At 40.2% G+C, this 16,729-nt stretch overlaps 4 protein-coding genes across 4 annotated transcripts; 1 reads left to right on the top strand and 3 right to left on the bottom strand.

Annotated features, from left to right (window-relative positions):
- Nucleotides 1-1,348: 1,348 nt before the first annotated feature.
- On the bottom strand, nucleotides 1,349-5,665 carry LOC141837240 (cation/calcium exchanger 5; the record flags this gene model as incomplete). Its single annotated transcript, XM_074724679.1, has 2 exons — nucleotides 1,349-2,408; nucleotides 4,682-5,665. Coding segments are annotated over 2 exons (1,743 nt in total), but the record flags the coding sequence as incomplete, so codon positions are not given.
- Nucleotides 5,666-5,972: 307 nt separating this feature from the next.
- Nucleotides 5,973-10,409, bottom strand: LOC141839802 (uncharacterized). The gene is made up of 8 exons (XM_074727631.1): nucleotides 10,304-10,409; nucleotides 9,529-10,233; nucleotides 8,137-8,219; nucleotides 7,991-8,067; nucleotides 7,551-7,623; nucleotides 7,038-7,128; nucleotides 6,911-6,967; nucleotides 5,973-6,727 (listed from the first exon to the last, which is right to left on the bottom strand). Exons 1-8 carry the CDS (start codon nucleotides 10,382-10,384, stop codon nucleotides 6,134-6,136), a joined length of 1,761 nt encoding a protein of 586 aa, XP_074583732.1. The 5' UTR covers nucleotides 10,385-10,409; the 3' UTR covers nucleotides 5,973-6,133.
- A 377-nt stretch (nucleotides 10,410-10,786) lies between these two features.
- LOC141837239 (sugar transport protein MST6-like) lies at nucleotides 10,787-12,406 on the top strand. Its single transcript, XM_074724678.1, has 2 exons — nucleotides 10,787-10,919; nucleotides 10,989-12,406. Exons 1-2 carry the CDS (start codon nucleotides 10,787-10,789, stop codon nucleotides 12,404-12,406), a joined length of 1,551 nt encoding a protein of 516 aa, XP_074580779.1.
- Nucleotides 12,407-14,392: 1,986 nt separating this feature from the next.
- Nucleotides 14,393-15,761, bottom strand: LOC141838467 (uncharacterized). Its single transcript, XM_074725954.1, has 3 exons — nucleotides 15,659-15,761; nucleotides 15,507-15,570; nucleotides 14,393-15,413 (listed from the first exon to the last, which is right to left on the bottom strand). The coding sequence occupies exons 1-3, from the start codon at nucleotides 15,698-15,700 to the stop codon at nucleotides 14,611-14,613; spliced, it is 909 nt and encodes a 302-aa protein (XP_074582055.1). The 5' UTR covers nucleotides 15,701-15,761; the 3' UTR covers nucleotides 14,393-14,610.
- Between the last annotated feature and the right edge of the window lie 968 nt (nucleotides 15,762-16,729).

Here is a 16,729-nt window from a genome sequence, read left to right as displayed (position 1 = left end):
AAGGGAGGTGGAGTGGAATGCAGTTACAATGCCGGGACTGGATATAAATACTGAAGTGAAAAAAAGTCGGTGAGCGAAAGATGGGGTTGGGATTTTGTTGACCGTCGGATCATCTCATCTTTTCCATCCGACGGTGGAAGTCGTAGCAAGGACAATAAAAATAGAATAGGTAGCCGAGATGGACCCACAGTGAGTGTCCCAGTGTGCACGTGGCGACTCGTAAATGGACACAGCAGCTGGGACCCAGCTTGAATCCTGCGTATCGTGCTGAATGAAATGAAGCGGGATTAATTTGAGAGGTTGCCATGTAAGCCGTGCGGCTTTGTGCTACTGCTCCTGTGGATTTCAGGTGAACTCTCAATAGACACCAAGAAAAATTTATCTATTTCTAAATTTATTTATTTATATAATAAAAAATATTATTATTATTACCCACGTGTACTTAAAAAATTTATAAAATATTCTCAAACTTAATTGACGGTTGAAAAGTTACATCTTATTAAAAAAATATAACAACAATAATAATCAAAATTTATGTCATCGTATATTATATCATAATTTATATTTAAATAAATTTTATTTTATTTTATTATTACTAATTAAAATTTTTTATTCTTTCTCTCTTCACTATCTTAAACATGTTTCCTAAATTACACCTATTTTAACATTCAGCTTTACAATTAATATTTTCTATTTATGTACTTAAATAATTTAATTTAATTTCAATTTTATATAATAAGGGATCTAATCATTTTATAAAATTTTTATTTAAGTTTTATCTCAAGGAAAACACATTCAATGCCACGACCAACAGTCATTGCGAGTCGATGGCTCTGGATTAGGATGCTTCATGTAGAATAGGTTCGTGTGGTTTGTGGTCGACCACTGCGCCATGTTATATTTTCATTTATTTTTTTATTTAAAAAAAGAAAAAAAAAATCCACGAGAAGAAGGGAAAGAAGAGGGCGACCACCGAACCTCTGGATTAGGTGCTTCATGTAGAATAGCGATCGCCATGCAAAACAAGTAACCTTGCGCCGCGTGCCATCAAAATTTCCTTTTGTTTCTATCATTTTGCAACCTTATTATTATTATTATTTATTATTATACTTTTAAAAATAACGTAGTAAACGTGTTATATCTGCTTTATGTTATTAAAAATATTTCAACAATTAATTATCATTTTTAAAAAAAAATACTATCTTTCGATAATTTTACATATTGTGGAGCATAATCACATGCATGGATACCAATTGCTGTGACAGGTTATGATTCAGATAATTAAGACTTTAAATTTTCAATTAAATATATATAAAAGTATTTCTAAAAACAAAATGCACTATAAATATGCTCAGAAACTGACCTCAAGAAAAATATCAAAAAGAAGTTAAACACAAATTAGATGTAAAGAGTGCTAACCTTTAGTTTGCACTCCCTGTAACAAGCACTTCTGGTACTGCTGATGGAAAAGGCAAGAACTTGAAGAATCTCAGTGACACTGAAGTTAGGTTTTGTAAAGTTCTGATGCCAGAACATATGATCAAACAGCATAATTATCGCGGCAATGCTTTGCGGATTACAGTAATATATTGTATCCACAGATGACTGAAAGTGATAAGAAGTGTAACGTTGCATATAGAACACTGAATTCATCCTGGAATGCCCCCAATCACTAAGCTCACTGCAGTGAAGAGAAGGTAAATCCCCACAAGCCAAAACCCCCAGAACTTTGGTACCCGAAACCTGAACCATGTCACCACTAGAAGGGATCCCATCAAGCTCAGAAGAAGGAACACAAAGGCGGTCACGATGCTCACGTGGAAGCGGAGCTCGTAAGCTCCCGGATACACACTTGCTGTCTGAATCACCATTGCAGTGCCCAACCCAACCAGCATGTTGAACATGGGACCGGCAAAGCAGCCAGCCAGTGCCATTGCTGGCTGACCAGCCTTGGCGAGGGCCACATCGGCAACAAGGTCACCGACCGAGTTTCCCCATGCCAATACCGTCAACCCGAGAATTGCAGGTGGCAATTTCATTATGATTCCTATGGTTTCCAAACAGTTCAGTAGTTCCCCTGCTGTGGTTGATATCCAAAACACGCTCATCATGAAGGCAACCAAGGTCCCAGGAAGCCATTCTGTTTCGGTAGGCTCCCTCTCGAAAATGAAGTGAACTAGAGCTAGACAAAAGCTCACAAGGAGGACAACAAACCATACTGGGAATTGCATTTGAGGGATGAAGAATACTATTTGTTTGTCCAAAGCAATGAAGGAATCCAAGGAGTATAGAAGAATGAGGGGGCACAAGCCTATGTTAGCTGAAATGTAAAATCTGCTCCACCTGGAAGGTGATGGGATTGTGAGCTTCAGAATAGTCGATACTGGAACTTCCCATATTTGCATTGCCTGTCTAATAACACATTTGAGCAATTTAGAAGCATGATAGATTGGATTTATACCAAAACTAGTTGCAGAATGAAAGAAGCACGGGAAATTAAGATGTCATCTGCTCATACTTGAAAAGTGTATGATAACTTGTGCAATTGCATAAAATTTCAAAAGATAGCAATCATTAAGATCTTGACAAAAAAAAAAAACAGTTTAGTTAGTACCTGCAAAAACCAGAGAGCATATCAAAGTACCTATGAATTTCTATTTGGATCCATCTACCTTCTATTCAGTTGAAATGTCTCAAGTCCTACTGCCTACTAACAATGGTTTAACTATACACCAATTAAACAAGTGAAGAGGGGCTCTTGCACATTGCGAATAAGTGGAGAATCTCATTATTTTATAAATTGAAAAGAAATCTCTATCCTTTGAGGCATGTTTTGAGAAAGGGAAGGAGCAAGGTCAAAGTGCAAAGACTGAACTGAACAGTTCGTTCATCTTTAGTCTGAATGCAACTATCTGTTATTCAAGATTGAAGTAGGGATGGTATTTATTCAAGAAGTTTTATGACCTGGTAGTTAAAGTCACATATTGAGATTTTCTGCTAATTAGGAATATCTATAAGAATAGATGGATAAACAACTATTTCCTAGGCTTAAGCATTTTACATCAATGATTGGATCTGCTAAGTTAATGGGATGATTCTCTGATATTGAAGGGTCGTGACAATTGATTTAATAGCATATTGAGGACTTAAACCTAATATATTATGGCTTCCAACTTTTGGATTGGAGCAATAAGACCACTTCAACTTCAGCAACACTATTAAAGACCTTAAAACCTAATAGATATTTGGAGTTGATGAGGAAGATTTAAATACACACTTGAATGAAATCCATCATGTCATCCTTGTTTGTGTTATTGGAACAAACATAAACCTGTAGACTACAAATGACTATCTTTGCCATTGTTTATTTTCACCTCTCTTTTAAACTAGATCCAGCTTGAACCTATACCTTTGAATCTTAATCTTATCCCTACTGAGTCAAGCTCAGATGTTAGATAAACACTAATAGAATTACCAATTAACATGATTTTTACAGCTAAACAGAAAGCCAGTACACTTTGAACAGTTGCTTAATACATAATTCCAAGATACCTAAATCACTTATTTCTGCAGGTTCTGGGAGATAAAGCCACTTAAGCTCCATATGCAAGCAGAAAGAAAAATCAAACAGTATTTAATAGCACAAGCCATCTGGAACTACCACCATGAAAAGGAAAGGGATACTATGTATGTTAAAAAAATATTAATTAGCACAGAAAAACGAAATGATATTGATTTAACTAGATCATCCCTCAAATTAAGATCAAATTATGGACCAAAAAATGCATGGCAATCATCATTGGCACTCAACAAACTCTATATGAACCACAGAGCTTTTGTCAGAAAGAAAAAGAGGCAACCATATTGCTTTCTACCACCTAGAAGAAACACTTTACTATAACATAATAAGCCATCTAAAAGAGGAAAAATAGACAGTCGCTGATCTAGAAACCAAAGAGATAGACAAACAAAAGAACTATGGAAGTCATAGTTAGTGCCATATTGATTATTTGGTGGCCTTCCTCTTCCTTTTTAAAACAATTTTAACAATCACTTGAAGGAGATGCATCCAAAATACTAGCTTCTTGGAGTCAATAAGAAATATCATTTGGACATCAATAAAGGATCCTCTGTCCTCAAAAAACTAGATTGCAATCATAGAAGGTTAACTCATTGTAAAAAAAAAAACGCCTCCAAGAATATAATCACTGTTGAAAAGCACCTAAAATCTCAGCAAGGTCAAGCATGTAGATTACTCGGTAAGACAGAGAAACAATACGTGATTTAAAAAAGACATCACGTGCCTTTTCTTTTCTCAATAAATATTGTCACAAACGAACCAGCAAATGCATGATACCACTTGAATAGGCTTACGTCAAACAATAGTTTTGTTATCAACTGAACTTGAAGTTGAAAACACTAAGTTGGAGACCAGTATTGCAGTTAAATAAGATTAACCTATCAATAGAGGAAAACCAAAAACAGTAAATTATTTTGTCCTATAACAATCCCCTTTAATGTCTTCACAATGTGATCGTCACCATGCTGAAAATTCTACAGCTATGCCATGCCGGTCTATGTCACTAAGAATTGTGTTGATGCAAGCGTGTGGACATAGAGATATTGATTATAAATCGAAGTTTGCAAACTTTAGCAACCGAATTCCAGCGAAAAGTCGTACCTTTCCAAGCACCCGACGAGGACTCCACCCAAATTCTATCTCCTCGATGTTTACCGTTGCCTGTCCTAACTCCATGTCTGTTGTATCCAAATATAAGTCCTTCCTCTTCCTAGTCTCAACCTCTTCGCCTTGCGCTGCCGGATCAGTCTTCCGTTCCACCTCCTTCTCCTTACTTTCGTCGGCCCCCAGGTCCATCCAGAAAACGAACCCGACGAAGAAGAGATAGAAGAGGATGAATCCGACGGCCTGCCAGAGGAATATCTCGGCGCTTAAGTAGACATAGAAAAGCGCCGAGGCGGCGACGATGTAGAAAAAGACATCGCGCACGAAGGGGCCCGGGTCGAGCGGGAACGGCGCAGCGAGGATAGCCACAGCCCCGACGACGAACGAGGAGACGAAGGCGCCGGCGGAGAGGATGGCGGCGAGGCCGATGCGGGGGTGGCCACCGCGGAGTGCAGCGACGGAGGCGAAGAGATCAGGGGAACCGTTACCGAGGGCAAGGAGAGTCACGGCGGCCATGCTGGGGGAGAGGCGGAGGTGAGCGGCGAGGCGGGTGACGACAGGGGTGAAGTGGTCTCTGGCGGCAGAGACAAGGAAATAAAAGTGGAAGAGGAGGATTAGGATTAGGGCGGGGAGGGAGAGTAGGCGGCGTCCGGAAAGGAGGCAGAAGTGTAGGGCGGCGTAGTTGATGAGGCCTCCACCGCCCTCGCCGCCGCTGCATCGAGCGAGGGAGAAGTCGCACCGTCGTTCCGAGGGAACTTCGAGCACCGAAGAACAAGAAAACGACGGCGACGAGGAGGAGGGCGGAGATTGGAGGCGGCGGCGAGAAGGCGAAGAGGGTTTGGATTTGGATCTGTGGACGGAGGAGGAGGAAGGAGGGAAGAGGAGAAGGGAGAGAGGATAGGAGACGAGAAGAACGGCAATGGCGATCAGCTTCAAGAAGAAGAAGAGGACGACGCCATTGGAGATGGTGTGATGCCGCCATCACCACGGTCACGGTGGAGAGAGTAGCGAATGTGATGCGCGATCGATGGACATGGCCACCGTGATTTCCTCGTTCCGGACAGCGAACATCACATCACTGGTTCAGCGTTCCTCCCGCACCGGGCCCACGCGGTTCGACCAGTAAAAGCCATTAACGAGGAGGGTTCCTCCTGTGCGCTGACTCGACCGGATCAGGAATTCATCAGCTGGCGGTGCGTCCGGCAGCGTAGCATTTGCCTATTTTGTAAAGTTAATAATATTGGTGACGTCATAATTCAAATTGTCTCATTGAAAAAACAATACCGAGTTAAATTAAAAGTAATCGAAATGAGCATCAGGATTCTTCTTTCACCATAAACATAAGCATAGTTCACAATTTCACCATTATGATTCACAAGTCTCATGCATGTATGTGCCAACTAATACAATACAAAAATACTGAATTTGTTCTGTATCAGAGTTTCTTATTCAAGCATGTTCTTCAGTGATCATGCTGCAATCCATTTCGCTGGTGTTGCTGTTGTTCGGCTCACTTTCACTCACACTTCCAGCATCATCTGCATTCCAAGATGCCGCCTTTGTGGCTTCAACTTCCTCGACCAACGAGTTCTTCCCTTCATCAAACTTCTCAGATGTAGTTCCACTCTCACATTGCATGTCTTTTACTGTAATCCATGGAAACTCCAATGGCTTTTCTGGCAAGTGATCAAAGAATGAATTTAGGACAGTGAACCGGAGTATTTGCAGGAGCCTGCAATTATCTCTTTTGATATCCGTGCTCAAAAGCTTCCGCAGAAGAGTTTGATCCCTTCTCTTCACAAATGGAACGGAAGTATCAGATGAGTCATTCCGGAACTTTGGCCTTTTTGTTTTCCACCTATCTTGACTATGCCTGCCCCTCTTGTGGTTGTGTTTATTTGGAAAATGGTCAAGTGTATGGCATGCTCCCAAGTCATTCCCCTCTCGCAAAGGTTGCTTCTCTGGATTAGATAGATAGCCGGGAGGTATCTCGGCAACTTCGACACCCAATTCTGCCTGTTTGGCTAGAACCTCCTTTAGTTGCTGCACGGTAGACAATAATAGATGGATGGCATTATAAGAATCCAAAAGGAGAAGCGCAACAACCATGTAAATATGAAATGACCAACAATTTTTAAGCACTTTTCATCACTTCAGCAACAAAAAAGTTAAGAAGAAAATTTATAGGAAGAGTATATATAAGCTCATTGGAATATAATTTCTTACTTCACGGCGTAATTTGACATCAGCATCGGCGCCTTCATTACCAGATTGAGCTAATTTCTGTAAATCAAACTTCTGTAAACATATATATCTTTATTTAGAGAACTAATAATCTAAGAGACAGACACACCTTCTCCACATTGGCTTTGGAGGGATAATTCTTTTTCCGAGCTTCTATCCATTGATGGATTTCAGTTTCACTGTAGCTTAGAGGAAGGCGCCTTCAAAACAGCAATAAGAATCATTCAGGAAGAAGAAAAAAAAAAGAGTACATCAGGATGCAACAAAACATCTAGAAGAAAGGGATCTGTCCACGTGGATCTTGTGGATAAATAACTCAAACTGTGGTTGACCTAATTAATATCTTTCATAGAGATACAATATGTGTAAATATACTGATACGTGATACACACGATGCCTTTGAAACATGTTTGTAAGGTTCCTATACAGCCAACTCAGCAATTAGAAACTTTCTTTTATTGTGTCCTCCATGTAGCTTCATTGTACATGAATTAGCATCTTTTTTGGAGAAAAGAATGAAGGCAATAGCCTATTAAATCTAAATTAGTGTCCTCAATCAGCTTTACTATTTGATTGAGCTAACAGATGCAAATTTGTTTGAATTTTTTGCCAGAATAGATACCTTCTGTTTTCTGCCAAAAATGGTTTAGTAAACTCAGAAACTTGAGGTTCTCCTTCTCTCCAGTTCTTCTGCCCTGTTTAACAAAGGCAATAATAAATAAATAACTTTATCAGCCAACAGTTATCCCTGTTTGCAGAAACAAATCTTCAGCAATAAAAGATTCATGGCCATGAAATTGGATTATTGGCCAAGCATAAACATTGTATTCTACGAACAGAGAGAAATAAAATAACATTACATAAGATAACAATCAAAGAATGCCCTTAAAGAGATAGTTAGGAAATCTTGGATATGAAAGAGATCAAAATTTTGGTGGTGCTGAATGTATAAAGAAGCATGATAATATACCTAAACTATAACTAGGTTACATTTACAAATGTGTCTTTAATATCTTGGATACAAAGTTTTGAAATAGAATATCTTATTGCTAAAGGCACAACCTCTTCCACCTGCTCCATTAGATCTCCTCATGTTACTCTTCACACCATTGAAATTCTGGAAATGTGGTTTTTGGAATCTGTCAAATGGAATTGGTTGTCAACCAGTAAAGACCTCTAAAGACAATAAAATTAAGAGATAAGTATACCTTCTTTGCTCTGTTTTCCCTCGTCCTCGAAAATTTCTAGGAGAATTTCTAGGGCTGTTATCATTTCCACCAACTCCAGAGGCCTAAAATGATAATTAAGCCAGAGAACAAGAATCTTATGTACATATATAGTTGTTATTTCCAATGTTTAGAATGTCAAAGGAAAGAAGGCACAGCTGAAAACATTACCATTACAAATCAGAAAGGATGTACACAATCAAGAAAAAAGAACATCATTGAGATTTACTGTTTCAAAATCAACAAGGACCTTGAAAGTGTTACTGATAAAAGTAGAGGTAATTTTGCTAAAGAAATAAGCATGTGCCATTCATGATGACATTAGTGCAAATACCTAATAGGCTAATAAACCAAAGGGTCGACTGTATCATACTTGCCAACCAACATGATTATTCTAGCTAAATATTTTACCGTGAGAGTCAGATAATTGTCAAATTATAATGGCTCTAAATTTGTACAAGAGTCCATTTGCTTATTAAGGTGAGGGCAAACCAATAAGATCAAATTGGTCAGTCAAAAAGGGCATAATAAAGCATAGCAGTCATAATAGTCCTCTATTCATATCTCAACTCCAACCTTTGGGCAGCACCATGGTTAGGGCATATTCAGGAAGTTAGGCACTTTCATGTTCTAGAGGGAAAAGGTACCTTGGTTTTAAAGTTCTAAGACAAGCTACATATTCTACTTATTTATACACAGAAACATGAATACACGTGTACTTGGAGTGTCGACAAAAATTTATCCTTTTTGTCATCGATAAATTACCACCAAACCACCATTATCGATAGTTCCTTATCAATAGTTATAATTGACTATTGCAACTCAACAAAAAATGTGATACTCAAAATCAAATTGTTACTCTGCTACCTGGTTTCATAAGCTCATAATGACACCATAAATTTCACAAATAAACTTGACGAATTTCATTGCACATTGTTTGTGAAACCTATACCGAAGCCACGTATGTAGAGGCAAAAGCTTATGCAGTGAGGAAACGTATAGCGGTTTAATTTATGGTTGCTCAAAAATTTTGCATGTATCCTAAGCTTATACAATGAGAAATCAGTCCGTTAAAAGGTCGCACAAGTATTATGCATGTTGAATTCCAACTTGATCGACACTGAGAATTTAGTTTGGTGTCATGGCAGATATCTTTACACAGGCTTTTAAAAATCTACACGTGGTCAAATCACTACATAGTGCCTCTTAAGGCTATTAGAAGACAATGACAAGCAATCTACGAATACCAAAGTCTAAAGCTTCATGTAAAAGGATGGTTTATAAAAAAAAATCATAATTTCAACAACAAATAATCTCAGGTATCTCGCATAATATGTGATAAATGAAACAACGGAGGGATCAGTGAGTTGCTACCTGAGGTCGAAAATATCCTGGTTGCTTATGCTTCATAGAATGATGGTTTTTCATAGGACTGCGTGACATTGGTTGATGCAACTTCTTTGATGCCAAATATCCATGCCTATCATGACTGAATGAATTTTTAGTCCCTTCTGTAGGTAATGCAGATTTACTGAAGCTTGTATTCTTATTTCCAATAGAGGGTGCCGAGCAATTCCCAACAATTTCAGGGTGGTTAGAGCCTAAACACGGTTGTGAAGGGGAAGTAAGAACACCAATTTGATTCCCATGAGTCATCATAGTCGGCAAACACATTTGGCCATTAGGCAAGCCGCCAACAAAATTGAAGTTTTGAGGAAGATTATTTGCTAAAAGAGACCCAAGAATATTCATATTCAAACCCTGCAACTGTCCTTGGAACTGCTGAACATTCTGCGGCATGCCGCAAGACTGCCCAAGCAACTGCAAACCCAGAAGCTGCTGGGTCAGATTTTGCGGCGCGCCACCAAATGGAGCACTCTGATGGGGAAAAACCCCAGCTTGATTATTCTGCATCATAGGAAGCACATTGGGGCAGCCCAGGATAGAAGAGGGAGCCATCGGGATGGGCGGCAGACCGGCGGGGGCATTGCTCGCACTGAAACCGCTCAAATTCGAGTTGGGGACGCCAAAATTAACCCCAGGAGGGATCGGGAACTGGGACTGGTTGAACATGGCCGCCTGCTTGCATAGAAGAAGAAACTAAGAATATCGAAAAGAGAAAAACAAGAAGAGAGAAAAACGGAATCACCTGTTGGAGAGAAGGATCGCCTCGAGTAGCTTGCCCTTGAGCTTGGATTTGGTTGGAGAGCGGAGAGAAGAAGGGAAGCATCGCTCGTCGCCGATGGCTGAGGCTTCGGTAGGGTTTTAGAGCCGGACGCGAACTGCGCGTTATGCGAGAAAATCAACAACGAAATGACACTTTTACCCTTTATATTTCAAGAATTTAAAAACCAATATTTTATTTTATTTTATTTTTAAAATAATAATAATAACAATTTTGCGTTGTCAATTAGTGGCTCACTTATTAAAGTCATAATTATTTTTAGATCACGAATTTTAAGGGGATCCAACCATTTAAACCCTAATTTAGGAAACACATTCTGCTAATTGCCTATAAATTAGCTTCGACTTCATGTTTCAAAGCAGAGCACCAAGCCCTCCTCGCCTTGTCACCTTCCATCCCATCCCACCCATTTTCAAATAAAATAAAAAACAAGGGCGGAGGTGCAAAATGGCAGGAGGTGCAATCCTCAGCGCAGGCAGCAAAAAGCAACACGAAGGGAAGATGACTAGCTTCGTGCTATTGGCGTGCATCATGGCTTCCTCCGGCGGCCTCATCTTCGGTTACGATATCGGGATATCTGGTAGATCATGAACTTGAATTCTTTGAATATAATGATTTCTGTTTTATATATGCTCGTAATCATGATCAGGCGGCGTCACGTCCATGGATTCGTTCCTTGAAAGCTTCTTCCCGTCGGTTTACGCGCAGCAGCAAGCGAACTCGAGCGCCAATCAGTACTGCAAGTTCGACAGCGAGTTGTTGACTCTCTTCACGTCGTCGCTCTACGTCGCCGCCCTCCTCTCATCCTTCGCCGCGTCGACGGTGACGAGGGTCTGCGGGAGGAAACTGTCCATGCTCATCGGAGGGTTGACGTTCCTGGCGGGCTCCGCCATCAACGGTGCCGCCGTCAATGTCTTCATGCTCATTCTCGGCCGCGTCCTGCTCGGCGTCGGAATCGGGTTCGCCAACCAGTCCGTGCCGGTGTACCTCTCCGAGATGGCCCCGGCCAAGCTGAGGGGCACGCTCAACATCGGCTTCCAGCTGATGATCACCATCGGCATCTTCGCCGCGAACCTCATCAACTACGGGACGGCGTCGATCAAGGGCGGGTGGGGGTGGCGCGTCAGCCTCGCCCTGGCGGCGGTCCCGGCCATCATCATGAGCGTCGGCGCGTTCGTCCTGCCGGACACGCCCAACTCGCTCATCGAGCGCGGCTTCGAGGAGGAGGCCAAGAAAATGCTCCAGAAAATCCGCGGCACCGACAACATCCAAGAAGAGTACGACGATCTGGTCGCCGCCAGCGAAGAGGCGAAGACCGTCACGAGCCCATGGTCCAACATCCTTAAGAGCAAGTACAGGCCCCAGCTCACCATGGCCATCCTCATCCCCTTCTTCCAGCAACTCACCGGCATCAACGTCATCATGTTCTACGCGCCGGTGCTCTTCAAGACCATCGGCTTCGGAAGCGAAGCTTCCCTGGCGTCGGCGGTCATCACCGGCCTCGTCAACGTGTTCGCCACATTCGTGTCGATCGCCACCGTCGACAAGCTTGGACGCCGAGTACTCTTCCTGCAAGGAGGAGCGCAGATGTTCATATCTCAGGTGGTGGTGGGCACGCTGATCGCGCTCAAATTCGGAACCTCCGGCGAGGCGACGGAGCTGTCCAAGGGCTACGCCAGCATCATCGTGCTGTTCATCTGCGTCTACGTCGCCGCCTTCGCGTGGTCGTGGGGCCCTCTCGGGTGGCTGGTGCCTAGCGAGATCTTCCCGCTGGAGATCCGGTCGGCCGGGCAGAGCATCACGGTGTCCGTCAACATGTTCTTCACCTTCATCATCGCGCAGGTCTTCCTCTTGGCGCTCTGCCACATGAAGTTCGGGCTCTTCTACTTCTTCGGCGGCTGGGTGGCCATCATGACGGCGTTCATCTACTTCTTCCTGCCTGAAACCAAGAACGTGCCCATCGAGGAGATCATTCTGGTCTGGAAGCAGCACTGGTTCTGGGGCAAGTTCATCGCCGACGAAGACATTCACGTCGGCGAGCATGCCTTCAAGAACACAAGCGTATGAACAACGATGCCATGAGCTTTAGTGAGCATTCATTGAAAGTGAGATTGAGTTGCATGTGTTGCTATCTGTCTGTACATTTCGCAACGATTTCTTGGTGCCAATTCAAAAAGCTAATGTTGGTTTACTTCTTCTCTTTTATGAGGTAAAGATTGAGCCTCATTAGTTCTAAAATTATAATACAACAACAAGTCAACAACCACAACAAATAAGTTCATTTGTTGAGGAACAGCATATTTACACACATAGTAACCAATTTCATATCAGAATTAGGAGCACAAAGCTATGAGAAGCAAACTTAACTCAGAATTGGGGTTTTGAAGAATCGGCATGGAATGCGATGCGGCCGCAGCAGCACGCGACCACACCTGAAACGTTCGAGCCGATGTTAGACACGAATGCAACACATACATGTATGACAGATTCACAATTTCAACAATAGTACTGTTTCAAAAGTGCAACAAAATTTGGGGTCTTTCCAAACACAGAGATGGCCATGTATTATCTCCAACTTGGAGTGTAGATATAACAAAGCCACATTAAGTCTGAGTTCAGCATTTTCCTATAAAACTACAAACCCACAACAATGTTATTTTAATCAATTTTTATCAAATACAATTTGCAATGGATATTATATCATGGCAAATAAGTGTAATGGTACTCAAAATCTTCAAATAACATAAGTTATGACAAACAGATTTGAAAAAAAATCAATTTTCACCCTCGCGTCTAGGTCATTATTAGATAGTTCTGATGGAGACCGTGTAAACAGACTCGAGTGCTAAGAATACTGATATGGAGACAAAACACTACTGCTCATTGCCGCAGCTAGTAAGTGGATTATCCTGATCAAACTCCATATTGTATTGCTTTGGTTTATGCAACATGACTTAACACATCTAACCAGTTTAAAATTTAAGATCATGTGGCATTTTATGTGCAAGTTACAAACTTTCATCTGTATGTTAAGAAAGCCGGATTAGAATAAAACATTTTACAAGCCAATAAGACAGACTTCCATGACAAATTGACATGAACTACGTACCAACCATATATAATGGTTTTCCTATTCAATTTAGTCAGAAAAATCAAATCAGGTTGATAGTTTGTTGACAAGAAGTAAATAAAATTATGAATTGTGTGAGAGGGTAATTGAAGGGAGAATATCTCCATGATTTTGAATTCTTTGATTATTAGGATAGTAAACCGAACTATTTTATGGATGTTTGAAACTCCTCTAATCATCAACATGGATACATTTAACATTCCACTTTCAACTAATGCATTTTTTTTAAATACTTCAATCAGAATGAATAGTCAATCTTTCTTCCCAATACTCGATCTAATTTTACAGCCTAAATTAAAAGATATTCCACACCTAAAGCTAAAATGTTCAAAGCCTGCTCCTTAAATGATTTCAATTTATGTAATCTCTCTTTCATCAGCAATAGTTGTCAACTTGTCATTACCATACACATGAAAAAATTTGGTACAAGTGAAGCACTTCGGTGATGACAATGGAGTAGGTACCTGAAGGAGAAAAGGAGCAGGATGGATCTTCACTTCATCCTTCAGAATCAATAAGCAAGAATAGTAATTATGAGAAATTCAAAAGCTGCATGAGATCTTAATGCAGCAACAAGTGACCTGCAGGTATGACTTGAAAAAATTTAAAAAAAAAAATTGCCTAGATGTAAAAGCAAAGAACTTTACAACAAGAAGAATATAGACTTACCTTTTCTCGAGACCATCCATCAGTCACACTCCTTAATAGGATCTTACTCTATCAAGGAAAATGTGGAAAACTTATCTATAAGGGAGAGGGAAAAAATGCTGAAATTCATTCAATCAACAAACACAGCAAAAAAAAAAACCATGTTATGTCCAACTATGGATATTGGGAACATGAATCATACCACATGATTGAAAGCATGATCAAGTTCTATTTACAAACACAAAACCATCAAATTTTTTATCAGCAAGCCAGAAATGAAATATAACTATTATTAATGTCTTCAAAGATATTCGCAAATACAGGTTCTGAGAATTGATGCAAATGCTCACTGACACTGATACATGGCATGTAAAGATAGCCTTTTCTTAACAAGATTGTATAAAAGTTCCAAGCTATATCACTATTTTCAATCTATCAGAAAGAGCATTGCATGTCTTAATAATTTGATGACAATTGCACCTACAACAAGAAACTAATGCTCCCTGGTAGAAGATCTTGAGATCATGCTAAAAGAACGAGATAGCCAGTGTGGCGTTGGTGGTGTCCCGATAGAATGGATGGTCTGTTGTCCATTGAGAAATGAATTATATGGCCTCCTGCAACCAGGGCAACGCCCATCATCCTCAAGAATCCTTTTGTGGCAGAAGAGGCAGAGTAGAAAGCCGCACGAACAAGGGCAGAAGCTGGAGTCCGTTGGATCCAAATCCTCGTAACAGATAGGGCATGGGCAAGGCAACAAAAGGATGCCTTTCTGTTGGCCTACCAAGCAAAGCTGTTGATCTGGTTTAGCAGGGAAGCTCCATTGCTTGGAGATACTGGGAAGGCTCCGCGGCCTAGATGCATCATCCGGTTTCCAAGCTCTAGGAGCACTTCTAATGGGCTCCGGCTTTGTAGTAGGTCGGCTAGCGATTGGAGATGCAGCTGCAACTGATGGAAGGGCCGCAGGGACAAGATGATCCTCAGGGTCATGGTCGCCCAAGTCATTCACTTCTGATATGGCGTCCGCCACTGCCTCCCAATCGTCAAGCACCCCATCGTCTACATGATCGTCCTCCTCATCAGCATCCGTAACACTCGTCGAACTGGAATCAGTACTGCGTCTGCGTATCATACTTCCTCGACGATGTGGCATCGGAGGAGGGTCCGAATCACTGCGCCTCTGCCGATGGGGAGCCTCATCCTCGCCCATCATCCTAATCTTACTGCCACCAACATCTTTCCCTGACAGCGGGGGGTAACCCTCGCCCAAAATCTTGCAATCATCCTCGCCCTTGGCTGATCCCCCAACCACAGCGGAAGAACCCATCAAAGGAGCGATCAAAAGCAAACTAACTCAAAAGAAACAAAAAGGGGTTTGAAAACACAAACTTTGAGGAAGCCATTGCTCGCTGACTGCTTCGGACCTGCAATGCTTCAACTTGCCGCGATTCGTCTACGGTAGAGGCAAAACAAAAAGAGACGGCGATGAGATTCAAATCGAAAGAGTTTTGAATGATTGATGATCTACGACGTATTCTTACCCGCTTCTTCTTCGCGCTGTTTGCGATCGCGTCATAGCCCATGGGATCACGCTTTCTCACTGCGATCAGGGAAGAAGAGATCTAAAACCCTAACGAGGAGGAGGAGGAGATGACGCTGACAGCTGAGGGAGAGTGTGCGGGGGCCCTTTTATAGATGGCTCGACAGACGAAAAAATCCATTTAATCCAAAGATTTCAGCAATCAGTAAATCACCTTTATTTTATTATTAAAAGGACTTATCTTTTAAAAATAATTTTTAATCTTAAATAAAATGTATTTTATTAATAAAACTCATAAAAATATTTTAGTATTTAACTCCCTTACAAAAGTGGCTCTTGGAGTTATCACAAATTTTAATCGTCTAATTAGTTTTGATTTATTAATTTTTCAATATTTCTAATAAATAAATGTGTTGACTGTCCTTTTAAAATTTCAGACCACTTATTGAATGATAAAATAATATTATCTTAATCTCTTGTAACGACGATTAATATTTTAATGATGTTAGTAACTGATGTAAAAATGATAAATATTTTGACAGGTTTAAAATAAAAAAACATCTAAAAAATTAAATAAGTCTAACGAAATGAAATTTTCTGACTAAACAATACTTTAAAAGGTATAGATCGTACTTTACTCCAAATTTAAAGTACGATATATATGAGAATATTTAAAGCATTGATATTAATATTTAATTAATGTATAAATATTATAACATCTCAAATTTTGAAACTCAATTAATGAATAAAATTTTTAAAAAAAGAACAGTGGATAATATATTTTAAAATAATAATATTATGAAATTATAAAATTAAAATTAAAAATATATTTGTTTATTTAATATAAAAAAGAATAAAAATGAATGAATATATAATAATATCACAAATAATAAATATTAATGTTAAAATAAATATATATTAATGAAAAAGAAGCATTAATATAATAAACATGTGACACATTGATCCATATTTTTTGAAAAGATAATATATATTAACATTCAATTCAATAGAGAGCCAAATGTGAATTCTAGATTTAGTCTTAGAAGACTCAAGAATAGAAATAAGACACTGA

The sequence above is a fragment of the Curcuma longa genome, chromosome 11 (assembly GCF_044706935.1).
Source record: "Curcuma longa cultivar G26 ecotype Majalengka, Jawa Barat chromosome 11, ITB_CL_G26_1.1, whole genome shotgun sequence".
NCBI classification, from domain to species: domain Eukaryota; kingdom Viridiplantae; phylum Streptophyta; class Magnoliopsida; order Zingiberales; family Zingiberaceae; genus Curcuma; species Curcuma longa.
This window is presented reverse-complemented; position numbering and strand designations above follow the sequence as displayed.